General features: G+C 43.0%; 1 protein-coding gene across 3 annotated transcripts in view; it reads left to right on the top strand.

Moving 5' to 3' along the window:
- The first annotated feature begins 658 nt into the window (after positions 1 to 658).
- The window catches only part of ptprfb (protein tyrosine phosphatase receptor type Fb), a 118,866-nt gene continuing 101,066 nt past the window's right edge, over positions 659 to 18,458 (top strand). For all 3 annotated transcript variants that reach the window (XM_078287752.1, XM_078287751.1, XM_071910716.2), the window contains exons 1-2: positions 659 to 955; positions 15,596 to 15,770. In XM_078287752.1, coding sequence (XP_078143878.1) covers positions 15,671 to 15,770 — 100 coding nt within the window. In that variant the 5' untranslated portion in view covers positions 659 to 955; positions 15,596 to 15,670. The remainder of the gene's footprint in view (positions 956 to 15,595; positions 15,771 to 18,458) is intronic.

Genomic DNA, 18,458 nt, shown 5'->3' with positions numbered 1-18,458 from the left:
CGAGAAACAGTGTGTTTGGGAGTTGCGTGTACACTCATGCCTTGCTGCTTTAAGAATGAGGATTTTGTATATTTTATTTCTTTCTTCTTTTCTATTTTATTCAGAGAGGGACAAATTAAGTTTGGAGCAGTTGTATTAGCCATGGAATATGTTGTTATGGTCATTTATTTGATTGGCGCAGTCCCCTGGGAATGCTTGAATGTAATCTTTTCAAGGTCACACACATTTACTCCCTATTAACTGCTGTGTCTTCTTGGTTCATTTGCTCTTTTTTTTGTGGGAATCGACAGACAGTGAAGTGAATGAAAAGCATATTCAGAGATTCAATTTAAAAAGCAGAATTTCACTGTGTCAGACAGGCCAGCCATTTAAAAAGAAATAAAAAATCATAAGGCTGTATTTGAGACTTCCCTCTCATAGTTTTGAGCTTACGTTAGGCTACATTCTCTCCCAGAAAGCTGCATCACGTGTACTCATACCTCAAACCTTTTTTGTATGCAGGTGAACTCCAAAAATGTCTCTCATTGGTCAAAGTTCAGGAAGGTAAAGCGCTCAAGCCTCCCTTCTCTTCACAGTGAAATTCAACACCTATGACATCACATGGTGGGGTTGGCTCCTCCCAGGCAGTCCCTGAACACCGCTCAGTGTGTGAACAAGCTCTGACTCTGAAGGATCTCTCCCTAAGCCACCACATTGCTCTATACAGCTGGAAACATATTGCTTGAGAGCCAGAAGACAGTTCCTTCGGTTTTATGAAACGCTGTCAATGGAATAACTGAGGAAGAACCAGAGCCGACTTTCTTACTTGTTCATGAGACATCTTTGAGGGATAATCGTATTCGGATACTGTTGGATTTTCCTTTCTAGGATTTGGATACTCTCTCTGGAATAAGTGCCTAAAGATAAAAGGAATAAAAAGGATTTATTTGTAAGTGGACGTAATTGACATGCATGGGTAAGTGTGACATTTTTGCCCCACAGCATAGCAGTAGCATGTTAATGGTGAAAACAAAGGTGAATTAGTACTTCTTAACCAAAAGAAAAGCAAATTCAGCACAGGTGCATTTTTTGAAAGTCTCTGACTGGGTTGTCCTACGTCTCCAACAAAATTAAAGTTAAATTGTCTCATATAAAAAGAAACAAACTAAGTTCATGTGATACACTTCAATGGTCAGGTATTTTCTTACTATTCTTTTGTCCCTTTTTCTTTTGTCCTTGTTCACTCTTGCTTGTTAAGCCAAAACAATAGTTTAACCTCGTCTTGGCTTAGCTCTATTGGCTGGCTCTCTGGCAAATTGCCCTGTCTGGTGCGAGCCCTCCCCTACTTTTTCAGAGGACTTTGAATAGAAGGGCCATAGAATGTCCCCTAGCTACCGCTGCTAAGGTGAGGCACCCTGCCGTTAGACAGCATTAGGCCTACACTGAGGCCAAACAACCTGTTTTTCCAGTTGTCTTTATCTCCCTGGGCAATCTGGAGGCTAAAGTTTCAGCTAAAAGAATTTCAGTCAGAAAGATCCACATAGAAGTTTGGAAATCCCAGAGCATAGTAGGGGAAACATTTCGGAAGACACAACTTATGACTTTTGGAAACTTTGTGTGCCTTAGTTTCTACAAGAAATAACCTGCCTTAAATGTCTCTTATAGTGTGATTATCACAGTTATATCATAAATCTATAATATATATCTAATATATAGACCTAATCATTTTTTTCCAGATGTTTAACTATATCCTTGTATTGGAAAATTTGAACACATTACATCAGAATAATTGTGGCATGTGTTGCACAACAATTCTGTTGCACAATACAAGGAGCTAGTGTCACTAGGAAAAAAAGAATATCCTTTTTGCAACTTGTTCTTTTCCATCAAAGCTGTCTTGAGCTTTCAGAGAACAGAGTGTAAAGACAACATGTCTGTCTTGCTTTGTTTGGCCTTTGAAAAGGCGAGACCTCCCCATGGGTCCGTCTCACTGCGCTGGGAACTTAGCGTTTTCTTTCTTGGTTGGACCAAATCTGAACTCACTGTTTTGTTTTGTTTTTTCTTTTCAGTTAATCATTCACAAGTACAGCTCTGCCCTGTTTGTCTTGGCTTGGAGTGGTAACCCAAACGTGATAAAATAATGACCTTGAGGAGAAAGTGTTGAGACAAGATGGAAGCTACTGCTGAAATGTCCATTTATCTATTCAGTTCCTCAAAAACATAAACAAACAAGACAAAAACCATAAACCATGGTCCACGTCCAAACAAATACCCCCTAACCCTTCCACCCCCAGTCCACAATGGTTGACCTTTAGGTTGTCCTCCTTCACCTCCACCATGCAGGCCATTGACCCTACATTCCACTTTTACGACTCAGTCACTTCGTCACCGGTTACGTTCCAGAGAATCTTTGCACAAACATGAGGTGATCATTTTCTAGGTCTAGGATGTAACCTGAGGAAATAACTTTGGTCGTTTGTTTACCGTTGCTCTTTATTAGATTGTTTGGCCAAACATACTTAATATCCTCTGCTTGAATGACTGTCTTCAGGCTAAAGTCTTTCCTTTCAAATGAATTGCTCTGTGTGGATCAGTCAATCACTCAATCTTGCTCCCCAACGGATTCCTCAAAAGTAATTATGGGCTAAGCATATGGATTTTTCCATAGAACTTGATTTCTCATCATCGGTGAATTGGGTGATGTGTAATGGCCTGTTAACGCATGATGGATTTGCTTAATCGTTCTTGTCCCAGTTGGGACATGAAAGAGGTTGCTTATAATCACAGATCAATGTCTGTGAAGCGATTGTGCACATGGTCACAGACATTGGTCTTTGACATATACATGGACAGAAAACATTGCAGCTTTTATGTGTCCAAAGCTTTGTTGTAGTATCTACAGTATGGACTGGTTTCTGATCAACATTGAGACATAAAAACGCCTGCAGAGAGCGATTTTTCACTTCTTATTATGTCAAGAGTTGTTGGTTGTTGTCTGATGGTGACAAGGTCAGGAGCCTAGTTGTTTGATGATGACAAGGCCTAATTGTCAAACTTCAGTCCTCTGTACTATACAAAATAGCGATGCCAGTACAGCTAGGGGTGAGTGTGCCAGTTCAGTCCTGCGTAATGTGTGATGTCAATCAGGGGCCACTGCCTGTGTTACGTGTTAGCTGTGCTGATAGTCACTTACTGGCCTCAACCATGACACTCTATCTAGCAGACAATCTCTCATCCATTCTGACAGGTTTTAGAAAAGGGCTTCTTCACCACTGAAATCACCAGTGTTTTGACAAGAACACTTTTCTTTAGCTGCTCCAAGCAGAGAGCTTAGTTTTGATTGAACCAGGTTTAGACCTATGCCTTGATGCACCCACCCAGGCCTACTAAACACATGTTAAGTTAATATCCCAAATCGGGAGTTTAATATCAAGGAGGATGTTATTTTTTGTTGTTCAATTACTGATAATATCAAGGGGGATGTTATTTTTTGTTGTTCAATTAGTGATCAATGGAATATGTGTACTGTAGAAGCCCACTGTAATTGTGGCAGGCTAGTTTTAACTCACTCTATCAGTATCTTTAAAATAAATTGTAAACAAATGTATTTAGCTCCCTCAGTGTCTCATTGAATGTTAGTGCTCACACTTAGAACATAGGCTATCCGCCAATGAGGTCTGTTTTTTGCTCATAGCACCTCGCATTTTTTGTAGCATATTTAACTCCATGCATTGCAGCCATGCATTTCTCAATGGAAACACAAATCCGCTTTGTCAGAGGGGACATTTCCCTCCTTGCCCAAAACTCATTTCAATTCCACATCATCCCATTACGCCTCCACACTGATTGAAACAGCCTCCATTTTCAGGGAGAGCTGCATTTTGTGCATTCTGTATGTATGACAAGGCTAAGGCATATATGCCCATGCATGAGAAACGTGCAGCAACTTGCAGGTTGGAAACATACATAAGCCAATGCAGATGTAAATTCCGTCATGTAATAAGCTATTTTCTGAAAATGGGAGAAGGCTAGGGAGCACCTTTGTGGCATCACTCTGTTGCATGATACTGTTCAGTTTCCTCACATTATGCCACTGCATTACTGTGGCATGATATACTACCAACATCATATTACTTGGAGCAAAATTGTTTTTCTGCAGGGAGGCAAGGTGAGATAGGTGGCTTGTAGACTGGCTTTGGGGTGAACTAAGCTTCTGTTCACCTTGCCTTGGCTATGAGAGGAGAACTGAAATGTTAAACTACAGGAAAGAAATGTAATGGAATATAGGCTTGTTTGCACCTCGGTATTATGAATAGGCTATAGTAAAGCAGAAGATTTATCCCTCTACCTCCACCAACCTTGTTTGTTCTGCCTCCTGATTTCTTCAAATGCCTGGCTTAGACTAGACATTCTACTTGATTACTTTATCGGCCCCCCCTGTCACTTTCCCCAAACTTATGATGTTTCCTTTTTGAACAATTCACTGATGCTGATCTCAAACAATAGGAAGTAGGAATGGCCTCTCGCTATCAATAAGAGATAATGTAGGCTAACAGAATAATTTAGGGGAGCTAGGATTGAGTGCTCAAAGTCTCGGGTACACATACACACATAGACACACATAAATACTCATACCAGCTTCTGAGAGTATGACACGTGTGCTGTGTGTTGTACAGAGTAATGCTTTAGACGTCAATATGACGTTTGGCTTTTGTTCATCCTACAGTATCCGTCCTAAAGCACCGGCAATGACTCTTCCTTCCCTCTGAACTCTGAGCTCCCTGGCTTGTTTTGGGAAGATGGATGGAGATTCATTTGGTTTCATTAGAGTGCCTCACTTATTTATAGCCTGGCTGTGCAGAGCCGGTTGGCCCCACTGTGCCCCTGTAAGGATGCTGGGGGCTGTGGCGTTGATGAAACATTCCTGTGTCCAGGGGGTATTCTCTGAGGAGAGCACTGCTTGTTTAAGGGAGGGCGGTGGGGTGACAATGCAAGAACCATGTGCAAGGCCACTGAAATTCAATTCCACCAGTCCTGCCTAGTTACAGCACCCCTATTTGAGAGCTTTCCCCCATCAAACGTCCGGCACTGTGACAGTGTTACTTGTATTGGGCTATGTAATTACACTACCAGGGAGGAAGTACATACTGTGATTTGCTCCAATGAAAATAGAATAAAGTGAATACAAATGTCTTCTGAAGTGTGTCACCACAGAGAAAAAGGGAGGGGGCACCTGCTCAGCAAACAAAGCTTACTGGGTTCCACGGAAACACACTTTCATATTTTAAGTATTCACAGTTTGGAGTTTGTAGCTCCACAGCTCCAATCCCAAACCTTTATCTGGATCTCCCCCCTCAGCCCCAGAGATTACTGCTCCACAACTCTGGAGCAGGGATGCTGTCTGCCTGGTAATTTGATGGCTAATCCCCTGCCTCTTCCCTACAAATCTCTTCCCTGATAAAGGGGTTGCTTCTACATCAGTAAACATGGGTGACTCGGCCTCCTTGGCTGACTGTCAGAAAAGAGGACTGGTTGAAGGAGGGGGGGGTAGAGGGCTAACCAGTTACCCCTTCATGGTTCATAGGAAAGCCCCATTGCATCTCATGCTAGAGCAAACTCTCCTTAAGAATTAAGATGACTGTTAAAACCAAGACTTGGTCTGTTAGCTTGCTGGCAAAGCGATATAATTTTATGTATGAGGTAAATTATTTATGGTACAATCTTGCACACATCGGTCAAAGCATCAAACAAGTGTAATCTCCTCTGCTCAGTATCTCCTGAGGCTAGTGGTATTAATGGTTTGGTTATGAGCTGTAGACGTCTTAAAGTATTGTGCTTTACAGAGGGTTTCCATACAGTCCATTGTTTATGCACATTCATTAGCTTTTTGACCTGAATATGTTATCCTAATGATCACTGCAATACTGCCATGGCTAGACATGAGGCCTCACTTAAAAGGAATTCACTTCCTCAGATCTTTCTTCACAGGCTTCACTGGGCTGTATGGACCGACTACGTGACCAAGCCTTGCTTCTTGTTCATTGCGGTCTTTAGTTCTCATGTAAGAGTTTTAGTAGGGAGTTTTAGATTGTGGCCAATTATCAATTGCTCATGATTTGATGCCTCCTACACAACTGATTTCTGTTTCCTGGATGGCTGTCCGCCCCTTCCAACGGTTTATTGCATCAGACTCCACAAAGCTTCCAGCTCTGGAATCAAATCTGACGCCTCGGGTCCCAACATGCTCAACCAAGTTTAACAAGGCCTGGCAAGATAGCATTTAACCAGTCTGTGGAATTACTTCAGCTTGATGACTGCAACATTGGATGTGATGGGTTTTCATTTGTTGACCTGACAGAGCCACTTTAAGCATCAGGGTGAATCTGGTGGGGTGAGTGACAGGTCCTGTCCCCGCGTGTCTTTCTGTATGTGTGATGGCCTGGTGTTCAGTCTAATCGTTGTCACAGACTGAGATGGCATGTCAGGGAGAATTTGGTGAGATCTCTGTTTTCAGCACATCACGGACCAGTCAAACATCATGAGTATACAAATGGACTGCAGTGAGGGCTTTTACTTGTGTGTGTTTGTAAGTGTGTGTGTCTTTGTGACTATGTAGTCATGTGCACAAACACAAGCACCGCACTTTTGCATCCACTCACACGTGCCTGAACAACATACATATTGGTGAGTCAAATGTTTGGTCATAGCACTAGTTTTCCAGTTCTCTAGGGCTAACCCACTTTGTTGATTAGTCGAGTATTTGGTTGTTACTGCTGAAGTCAATTAAGACTTTTTTAATAAGCTTTAATGATTTTCCAACACATATTGAATGCACTAATCTACTTCCTGAAGATTATAAGTACATCTCTGGCATATTTACTTACAATTGATAAAACACTTGATCCAAAGATTAGTTTGCCTGATTGCAAGTATTTGCAGGGGGACCATATTGTGGGAGAAGCGCTTTTCCAGAATTTTCTATGAACTGGAGTATTTGATTAGTCAGTAAAATCCTATGACTTGCAGTCAACTCAGAATTTCTCTAGCTGAATGTGTCCAAGAGACCCCGTGTATGTGTGTGTGTGTGTGTGTGTGTGTGTGTGTGTGTGTGGGTGTGCGTGCGTGTGTGTGTGTGTGTGTGTGTGTGTCTTGTTAGCCAAGCTACAGAACAGTGACTTTACACTGGAGGTAATTGATAGTCTGGAGGCTGTCTCAGCTGCAGGTAAATCCTATCTGCAGCTGCACTGTGAGGGAGTGGGGTAGGGGAGATAGTATAAATAAGTCTACCAAGGACTAAGGAATTCAGAATAACTAGAGGGATGGTGGGGAAAAAGAAGGACAGGGAGAGCAGATAGCATAGCTGAAAGACAGAGGGTGTTGGTGGGTGAAATGTTTAGTATGGTGGAGGTTTTCCCTCTCTCAGACAGTTAACATTTCGTCAGGATAGCATAGGCTTAAATGTACATTTAGTCTACATTTCTCTCAAGAACATTGCTCTCAAGAACAGTGTATTACCCCATGTCGTCTTTGTTCTGTATCCCTCGCTTGCCTAGTGCAAGATGCTAAGTGCAGCGGCTTATATGTGGCTTTCGCTCCTTTTAAAACACTTCCATCAGATTGACAGAGTGAAATTCATTGCTCTGCTTTGCACAGGGAGATGTAGAGAGAGAACGAGAAGAGGGAGAGCAAGAGAGAGATTGGTCCCAGTGAGAGATTCATAGGTGGTAATGAGGACGTTGGCGGAGTGCAGGTCGTCGTGTTGTGGCTCTGGCCTGTCAGTATAATGGACCTTGCTATTCAGCTGGCAATCGATTGTACTGCTCACAGCCTCGTCCGCCTGTTGTTCCTCACTCTTCCTGTCTGTCAGCCTGCCACCTGGAGACGGAGGACGAAGCAGAATCCTCTCCCAGACGACTGATACAGGGTCCAGATATTCTCTCATTACCTGAAAGGTGGCCTGAGGTGAGGTGTTGGGAAAGCCAGGTCTGATTCAAAATTTCTTGCCAAGGTAACTTGAACAGAAAGCCTCAAGACCACAGTGCTAATTTAGCGTTAGGCAACAGCCAAATACTCATACGTTCTGTCTGTGGCTTGTAACCAGCTATCAAAATGTATTTTCCTGCCCTGCTCATGTCATGTCATGCTATGTTAGTGGTGAGTCTAGAGGCCGTATCTTTGGACTTAATTGCCCCATAGCATGCCCAATTCTCTGCAAAGTTTTAGGCTTACTCCACCTTCTTGCTGAACATGGGTGAAGCTAAAATAGTTTAGCTGAGAGTCCCTGGTTCTCCTGCCCTTTATCGGCTGGTCCCTTCCTATTCTGCACTCAGCTCTTTTACATTTTAAATCCTCGGGCCTCTGGAGAGCGATGGGGATATATGGCTCCATCTGCTCCAACAGACTGGTTCATAGCTCAGACAGAGGGAGAGAGAGAGAGAAGGAAACATGGCCAGGGGAGGGAGAGACCGGGGGATAGAGTGAAACACAGACTGACAGAAAGACAGAAAGGCATATTAGAATCTGCCTCTTTTCGGTAGTTAGACAGGGGCTGAGAGGATAGCCTTCTGGAATAGGAGGCAGGCAAGGAGTTGGATTAGGACCTTGGGGATCCTCTTCTTTCCAACCCATTTGGAATGCCAGCTATCCCATGTTAAGCCATTTAGGTCTTAACTGTTTCACATAGACCTGGAGTCTCGGAGCTGTTCTTTGTGTAGCACATCGGTTGTTTGCCTCAAGCTAGTTCCCAGAATAACATATGTTTATCTTTGCCTTTTAAATTCCTCCAAACACGTTTCTCGTCAAGCCGGTCCTCCTTTCTAAATAGTAGCCTATGCTTAGTCCCAGATATTATCAGTCATATAACAATGTTTCTGTATCCCCCAACAAACGCTGGATTGTGTAGGAGGTCCTTTTCCCAGCCCTCTCTGAGTTAGCCTAACCCTTCCCTCTGTCAACACTGGGCTTGTTCTCCTGCACTTTGGACCACAGAGGATTATTTTTCCTGTCTCTTTTACATGCTCCGTTGTAAGATGAAATAACAAAAACTGTTGTGTCAATATACAGTTTCATCCACACTTCTCAGCTCCGACTGAAAAAAAATTAAAAAAAAATGACTGGCTTGTTCTTCCACAGACAATTTAAAACAAGCCAATATGAGTAGATCTAATTTTAGCAGAAATGTGAAGTGAAAAATAATGAGAATACGCTTCATATACTTTTTCCGCAGTCAGCCTCTTCCTTTAATGCGTGTACCAAGTATTGTGGCCAACAATTGCCAGAGATGCAGCTCTGTCATCCAGCATCAAGGCCATGGCTTAGTTCTTATGTAGGCCCCTGGAGGGTCCCTGCTGGCCAAAGGGCTTCACTCCCAGCCGTTACAGTCAGTAATCTGGCCTGACATCAAGCTGATTTACAATACCCCCCTACCCTAAGCGCTGACTGACTAGAGGTAATTGATTTAGAACAGTGGAAACACCTGCTGAATAGTATGACGCCTTCAGAAGCCCCCTCCTATGCTAAGTTGGACTTAATATTCTCACCTCAGTGCCACCTGAATAAAGAAAAAAAAACACCTTAAAGAGAAAGGGAATGCTTCTGTTCTAATTGTGGCAATACTGTTGAATGAACATGTCTATATTTATTCTGTTAATATTATATTCTTATACCATATGCTGCCATATTTCTACCATGCGTATATTTTCTAATATAAGTATTCTTCCCTGTCGTTAAAACCTGTCCATATTTCCTGGTTTCAGCTGAGCCAGAACAACTGCCTCTGTTTGGCCAGCTATTGATCTAGGGAACTCTTTATTTGCCAGTCTTCCTGCTCACATGCCTTTACTCTGTTTGTCTTTGACTAGCGGAGACAAGGCTGTCTGCCCGGGGGGTGGTTGGGGGTGGGGGGGTTGGAGTCTTCTGTGTGGTGTTAGAGGAGAGGGGGGTGGGTGGTGATGGGCGGTGGGGGGTGGGGGGGGGCGTCCAGGCCTTCTGTGCTGCCTAGTCATTTTATGGCACCATCTGTCCACAAACAAACCTTCAAGTGGTGACGTCTTAGCCCATCTTTCTTGCGTGCCAGTGTGAGTTTCCTTTTGATATATATGCACATCTGCTGTTGAGAATGTGTCTCGGTTTATATTGCTAATTTAATGTTTGGCTATAGCATAGAATTATTCTTAATTATGCAGTATTTCATTTGTAGAGCTCTCTAAAACAAAAATAAAAATGATAGTAAAAAAAAAAAAATACTTTTTTCAGTCTTTGGACTAGGACAAGACTATTGGCATGGAAAGTTTCAGAGACCTTTTATCAGATGCAAAGCTTTGTTCTTTTATTGCAGATTGGCCCACATTCTCTATCTTTGTGAGATCTGACAATGAGTTAAACATTTATTTTATTTTCTCCTAATGTTACACCATCATATCCATTCTTATTTCCACATCAAGCTGTATTTTGTAAATATGGCACCCACATGCTAAGTTTTGTGATATTTTAAAGAATACCATTTCATACGCTTGATCAATTGAGGTGATTTAGTGTTGGAATGCACAGCATTGCTTTTATTTGATGAATGTCTGTTTTACATTGAGCCTGCTTTTGATTTATTGCCGGCCGTTTTGCCCTGCACTTTGTAGTGCAAGCCATTTATTCCTTGCTCTGCAAGTCGACAACGCCAATAATCACTCTCCAATAAATTCAAATAGAAGTGGCACTCTGGTATGTCTTTTCTGCTCCGTGTAATACATATCACTTTTCATTCCCAGATTGATTTGCTGCTGAAAAGATTGGTAGCCCCCCAGAGGTGATTGTAAATCCCCACTTCACTGGCAATTTATAGAGGTCCTTGAGTTTTGTTAAATGTTCACTCAACCAGACTAAATGCCAATCGACACTGTATCATATAGGTGAAGCCAGTATGCTATGTTCTTTGCTTTCTGTTGAGACATGAGTCAGTGCCTCAACCGGTCAGGACATGATCAGGGGGCCAGTGCAGTAAATCCACTCCTCACACTTCACAGATTCAAGGCATTTCATTGCGATGGGTCATGAAGACGTATGTCGTAAATGTCTGCATACATTTGATGTGGCTGTAGTATTATTATTATACCCAATTGTTGAAGTGGCTGTAATTAACTTACCTGATGGATTTCTGTGAGTCATCCACATGGCCGGACACTTGACTTTCAAGTGATGCATCACATTAACACTTTCATTTTAGCTCAGTATAATCAGTGATCCTTACTCTCTGTTGCTCAGCCTAAGGAAGTGCACTATTCTGTTAAAGGTTCTTCGCAGCTTCTCAATCTAGTGGTTGGCAGTAAAGCGTTAACAATTAACTCTGTGGAATCGGCTTGTAAACAAAAGCGCTGTAAAACCCGATAGGTCACAGGACATTACCCTTTGTTTGCTGAATTTCAATGCGGGGCCTTGTCGCAGCCCTGTAAAAAGACATGCACCATCAAGCCCGTGGATACAGCGAGGCTTTCAGAGTTGGGGGAAGCGTAATTTGGTTACTTTACACTTTCATTTTACAATACGGGGCTCAGCGGCTTGCAGATATTCTCCTGGGGTTTTCTGCTGCGTGCTCTCTGCTGAGGTGAAAAAGGAACACACTCTTTTGTGGGCGAGCCTTCCAGGGCATGGAAGAGTAATCAAGGGCCAAAACACTGCTGTCGAAATTCAGCTTGTGACTGTGTTTATGGAGCCATTGCAGGCTGCGCCAACACAAACCTCTCCGGTCTGGGTTTATCACCTCCAGAGACGGCCATGATTAGCTCCCCACACTGCCAGCCATATATCTCAGCTGTCCCACCTCCCCACGCTCAGGATGAGCCATTAAACAGAGACGCAGAAAGAGAGAGAACATGAGTAGGAGGGATGGAAACAAGAGGGAGAGGAGAGATGCTACCTGTAGTTAGGCTAATAGTGGTGTTTACTCTAGGTGTGTCTCTATTTTGCAGCTGTGTGTTACATTGTCTGTCTGTAGAGTGCCATTTGTGTATGGGTGGCCACTCCCTTGCCACACACACACACACTGGGGGTAATAACATGAGTGGCAGGCAGCTGATGTGGATAGCAAACAAGCAAACAGGATAGGTGTGTTTTTTTTGTTATCCTCCCCTCCCCCATTACACTCGCTGAAAGCCCATTTGTCCACCAGTTTACCTTTGAGATATTGAGATCCCATTGTCTCCCCATCAATTATTCCTCAAAAGCTCTCAGTCTTCTGCCTATATTTATATACGTACATCACACACTGCGTCACTGAAAACTCTCTGTGCTCTCAAGGGTCCAAAGCTTCTTCCTAAAGAGCTGTGCTTTACTCAGGCAGGCCGGCTGCCCTTATGCGTGGCTGGATGATGAGGCTGGGAATGGGATATCCTGTGGGTCACTGGCACCACCTTGTAATCACCTTCTATTCTGTTTTACGGTGTGTTTATGTTTAGATTATATAGCCAAAACCAGCACTGGCTCAAAGGAGGGATATACATGATCTTCACATAGAGCCGTGTTGTCATTCTTGGCCTCATAGACAAGAAGTCCACAGTACTGTGGGCTAAACTAATCACTACAGGCATTACAGATACAAACAGTGCTGTACCATTAATCGTGTATGATAGTACTATATCATACTTTTAGCGTCCACAATTAATATTTGTAGAATATTGGCATATCAGCAATATTGAGGCATTTTATTAATTTAGAACACCTGCTGTTGTTGAAGACTGTCAAGATGTTTAATAATACTAATAATTGTGATTACTAGTCGGGGTCACAGTTAACCCCATAATTGTGCAGCCCTACACACACACACACACACACACACACTCAGTTACACACAAACTCACTCACACACACGTACACCAGGCTACAGACTTGCATCATTACCAAGACAGAAGGATTCACACATAATCTCACAAGGGCAGACATCCACCCCTACACGTTCTCACTGTTTTTCTCTCGCTTTCCCACATAGCGGTAAACAATGTCTTCCTGTGTGTTGAGCCACTTGCTCATTTTTCTGATCACACTGCACCATTTCCACATTCGTACCCCCTCCCTCTCTCACCAACACTACTGCCACAGCACAAATGCACATAGTTGCAAGTGTCCCACGGTATTTGCGTGCAGCTGGGAGGCACCAAGCTGCACTGGGATAAATAAGTAGCTAAATAAATAAAGAATAAACATGGCTCTAGGAATTCGTCTCATTGAAGATGAAAAGCATCTGCCTCTCTCTGGCATCTGCTGTGAAAGATATCCCTCCACCGCCAAGGGTTTGGAGCACGGCGAGTGGCCAAGTCTATCAGCCTCACTCACTCACTACCTACCGACTCGAACCAACGCAATGCTGGCGCACATAAAAATGAGTGTCAAAACAAATTTTTCAGCCAACAAACTTGATGTGAGTTACGCTCATTTTGCAAACTTAACTTGGGGCATTAACTTGAAATATAAATGGGGCCTAAATGTCTTAAAGATTCTGGTTGCAGAGTGGGGGTGTGATCCAGCTCTTTGGCACACTGAGCAGTGTGTTTGTGTCTTTTTCTTCTTCCGACTGCTACAGCTTAGCACAGCAACAATGAGCTGCTTTCTCATTACCAGTGAAGGTAGAGACGCAGAGGGAAGCTTTTTTTCCAACCGCTTTAAATTATCTTAGCTACGCTCAGGGGTATTCTTCAGAAGTGTACATGCAGGGAGGAGTGTAATTCAGCTTGATACGATCACAGCTTGAACTTTCACTGACGATAGATGGAGTCGGCTGCACAGGATGTTTGGAAATTCCTTAGACGCGAGGTGTCTTGCGTTGGACAATGCGGTTAGTAGATCTAGAAGCGCATTCCTGCGAGTGACAAAGAGATGAGGAGCTAGCCATCAACGGTACTTGTCTGCAGATGTGCCCAGGTGAAGCACCAGCAGAGCCGACACCGTGACTCACAGCATTCCTGCACATGATTTTACTCCCCCATCCTTCGTCTTTTTGTTTGCCAAGTGACTTGTCAAAGGAGATTAAAGCAGAATTCAGATGAAGAAAAAGGAACTCCTGAAATTTCGCTTTGTTAAGATCTCACCCTCCCACAATGTTTTCCTTGGCTTTGTTTCACAAAGGGGGTGGTCGAAGAGGTGCCCGGTGTGTGTGTCTCAATGTTTCCACACACATTGAAATAGCCACATGAGTAATGGGCTCCTCAACACCTCCACAGGCTTAAGAATGGAAAGGTTTTTTTCTACAAGATACTGGAGGCATTGTGTCCCTGACACTCTAACTTATTTAGCTGAACTGAATAGACTAAAGCTGACTGGCCACCCAGCAAGCCTCAAGATATTTCACATTGTGAGCGCCTCTCTTATTTCTCTTCACAAATATCTGCGATCAGCATTGTTCACACTCTGCTGTAAACTGTGCACTGAGACTGAACAGAGAAGCTGAGAAAGTTTTCAATTCAATTCCAATCGACCTCTTGTAAAAGCTTTATACAGAATCGTTGTCAGGGAGCCCTTGAAGACAAAAGTAGGCATACGCTAAAACTTCTCAAACTTTTCTCATTTTAGTTTTTTTTTTTTTTTTTTTTTAAGTCCTCTGGAGATACCACTTTAATTCCATCAAAAGGGAGATATCTTGCCTTACCATATGTGCTCTGCTTTACAACATTATGATTACTCATCACAGATGGCCATGGGCAAGAGTATAAGGATAAGAAATGTAGTTAGTGCAATTTATGTGGAGGCACAGTTACATTGTTTTTAATGGCAGTGGACATTGAAACTGCAGGCTGTGACAAACTTAAGGTCAGATATCAAGTTCTTATCAGTCGCCTTAGTCCTTTCCTGCACTAAATCTAATAAAAAGATAACGTATCAATGCTTGTGCAATTTCATTTTAGGACAGCGTTCATTCTAATGCGTCTAGCTGCCAACTTAGACAGTGGAGTGATTTTCTCTATTCAAGAGCCTGGTTAATTATGGTTAATTTGTGGAACACCTGCCACCGCTTCGCCGACCAACCATGTCCCCCTTGAGGGCGTGGTGTGTGTTAAGTGTTTATGCATGCATGCATGTTGTCATTCTGTGAGATCATAGCACTTTATGTGATTTGAACCCATCTGGAAGACAGCGTTTCAATTTCTTAATGGGGAACCTTAAGGGGGCGGTGGTCCTTGGGGAATCACGCTATGGGGGTCTTCTGTTTTTTACTGATCCCCTTTGTGACAGGACGGGTGAGGTAGCGTTCCTCCGTCCTGACCTCCCCTTTTGTTTTTCTCTCTTGCCATGATTCCTGTCTGTATCACTGTACCGCATTTGTTTCCTAACTCTTCTGCTGAAGTAGCTTGCGTGTTAGATTCGCTTCACTTGTATTTTTCTCTGCCTCAAGCATGTTTTTGTTGTGGGTATTGGGTACACTCTTGATCGCGACCATGCAAAGATCTTCACTGCTGTGTGCTGCTGTTTTCTTACATGTATACAAAATTTCACTTTCCTTTGTTTCTGCTCTGTAACTTGTTTTTCATATTTTTGCTTTAGTACTGTGTTGTTATTATGCTCATTCAAATGTATGCAAATGATGAGTTTGAATGCTAATGTTTCTATATTCCTGTTCTGCTTGTGTTTGCTCTCCTAGGTGTTAGTCTTTGATCGTGTCAGAGTGGGAAGTGTCTAGTGGGGGACCGAGGAGGGAGCAGTGCCAACCTGGAACATGGTGCCTAATATTCACCTGTCAGTGCCCCTCCTGCCCAGAGGGGCGGTGCTGTTCCTGCTCCTGCTCAGCTGCATGGTGTTCTCCTCCCTGGCAGACAGTAAGTAACAAAACTTTACCTGTGAAGTCCTGCTTTGTTTTCCCTACACTCCGATAATACATTGAGACAGCATCTGACAACGAGAGCATTGCTTCATATTTTAGCTCCTTATTGGCTATCCTTTGGGTGAAAAATGCTACAAAGAGTATGAGGTTAAAATGCAGATTGTAAGATTTAATTTGAGGGTAATTTCAGTCTTATTGCCATATTTGGTGAACAGTTAAACAAATACAGCCTTTTTGTAGATGGACTCCTCATTGAAAGGGACTGACATTATTGCATAACATTGCATTAATAGGTAACTACATTGTTGCTCATTAGGCCTAATTGATTGCTTGGATATTTAGAGTGAAAACAGGATTCATGCTGTGCAGTTTAAGACTTCATTTAAAATAGAATATAGATTCCATTTACATGTGGTCTCTTCGGTGGATTCCAGTTAACAGAAATAGCAGCTATCCTAATGCATCCCCCAAAGTATATAGAGAGCTTTAGCGTTTGCAGTGAAAATAAGTGCATAGTGAACGCAGTGAAGCTCCATCGGCCTCTGTGCCCTGCTGTCAATCTGAATGAAGGTTGTGGCTGGAGGAAGGCGCTCGGAAAGATGTGTCACTGTTGCTGGGCCTCGGGGCCTCAGGGGCGGCCAAGAGGCACTGCCCCGCCGAAGACAGGGTCAGGGACAGAATTAATTCAACACATGACCTCAGCTACAGTTCTGTCACAGGGTCACTGTAATTCAATTAGACCCCAGCCCCTCCTATTCCCCCACCCTAACCACGCCAGCCCCCCTGCCGCTCTATACATGGGCCCAGTAGGATTTGTTTTACTGTACCCTTTGGCTTCTCTCACTCAGTCCTGCGCTTCCACTCTTTTTTTCTCTAGCTGTGTCTCTAGATTTTTACGTAGTATCAGTGTGATCCTGACCTTGCAGCAAATTTTTGCACTCCTGCTTTTTTTTTTTGTGGTACAGTCTGGCAAGGCCTCGCTTTGCCAGAAGTCCGATTTAGACCTTGACTTCATCACGCAGCGGCACATAAGTCAGGTTTTAAGCGAGAGTTAAACACAGGGATATGCACTGTCTCGCAAGATGTGACCTTGAGGTGATGACTGTGAACCAAGCCGTGTCTGCCTTCACATTATGATACACAGATTCTGTCCATTTGCACGCTGCTTTTCTTATATACCCAATATGTCTAGCACATCGGTTCATAATGGCAATGAGCAGGCGCACCAAGGAATATATTGACCAGAGACCGACACGCAAAGACACAAAAACGAGGACAGATTCCATCATGTTGCTTTCCAAATGTCATCGGTGCCATCAACTGTACTAATATGACCATTAGGGCATCGAGCAGATAAGTGCAAATTTGCAGGAACAGGCAACTTTCAATGAAGATTCAGTTGGTACGTGATGAAGAAGTGTTTTTAGTAGAGTAGTTTGTCGGTGACTTGAGGAGAAAACACTTGTCACTAACAAACTCACGTTTTGTTACAACTGATTTTGGGGATTTCTTTGGCAAATATGCAGTATAGCTGAAAGCATTTGAGATTTGTAAAATATATCATTGGTGTATCCAGTAAATGTCCCAAGGGCATGTTGCCAGTTCAGTCTTCATGTAGTCATCCTAACAAAACTGGATTAAATGTGTACTGTATTTAAAGGGAATACCTCAGCAGAAAACTAAAGGCCCATTTCCACCATGCTGATGGGAAGGAACAAAGAAGCCAACATGTTAAATGCATAAGCACAGGTACACCCAAAATCCTTAATAAGCACATCCAATTGGCCAAGTCTGAATAGGACCAGCTCCAACATGCGTATCTCAATCCGTGTAAGACCTGCATACTTAACACAGTTTGATTTGAGCCCATAATGAGTAATTCAAGCAGTTTCAACGGTATATCTCTGAATTAAACTCTTCTACAATATCTTCACTCAGTTATTAAAGGGAAAAAAGGGTCTTAAAAGATGCACACTCAGCTAGATATATTGGGCCTGAATCATTTTCATTATGTTCAGTCTACTTACAAGTGGCTTCGACTGGACTCTGTGTGCTGTCTTTGTGTTTGTGAATCTTGTCTTTTTGCTCTGTGTCCCTCTGTCTGCATGAGAGCAAGATCGCTCTGGTCCCTAATTTCAGTAATCATATCACTTACAGATAAGAAGACACAGCCAGGCCTTTTAATTAACAGACAAAAATACTCTGTGCTGCGACAATCTGGCACTAGCATTTTTTATTGAAAGGACAACCAAACACTGGCCCACCAATAAGGGACAAGAGAAGAGCTGGAAGTTTGGCCTATAAAAGGAAGATGAGACCATTGTTGTTGGAAAAATACTGTATCTCATTAGAGGAAGGCCTGGCTCTGGACAGAATTTAGCCTATGGTTGTATGTTAATGTAAGTCTCTATGGGAAAAGGCCTAGACCTGCTATTACCTAGAGTATAGTGCAAACAGACATAGAATTAAAATAAGACAGTCGGGGGGGCAAAAATAACACCTACCACAAATGGCGGGGTTGTGCACATTTGTTGCCTGTAATTTGTATGCGACTTAGTTATGCGAATGTGATAGTTCTGCTTGTGATTTCCTGAATTACAGGGCAGACTGCAGACAGATATTTTGGGTGGGGTGCCTGGCATGTTTCTGTTCGCCAGGGTTCTGTCTGTCTGTCTGTCTGTCT

Source organism: Centroberyx gerrardi, chromosome 13 (assembly GCF_048128805.1).
Source record: "Centroberyx gerrardi isolate f3 chromosome 13, fCenGer3.hap1.cur.20231027, whole genome shotgun sequence".
In the NCBI taxonomy this organism is placed as follows: Eukaryota; Metazoa; Chordata; class Actinopteri; order Beryciformes; family Berycidae; genus Centroberyx; species Centroberyx gerrardi.
This window is presented reverse-complemented; position numbering and strand designations above follow the sequence as displayed.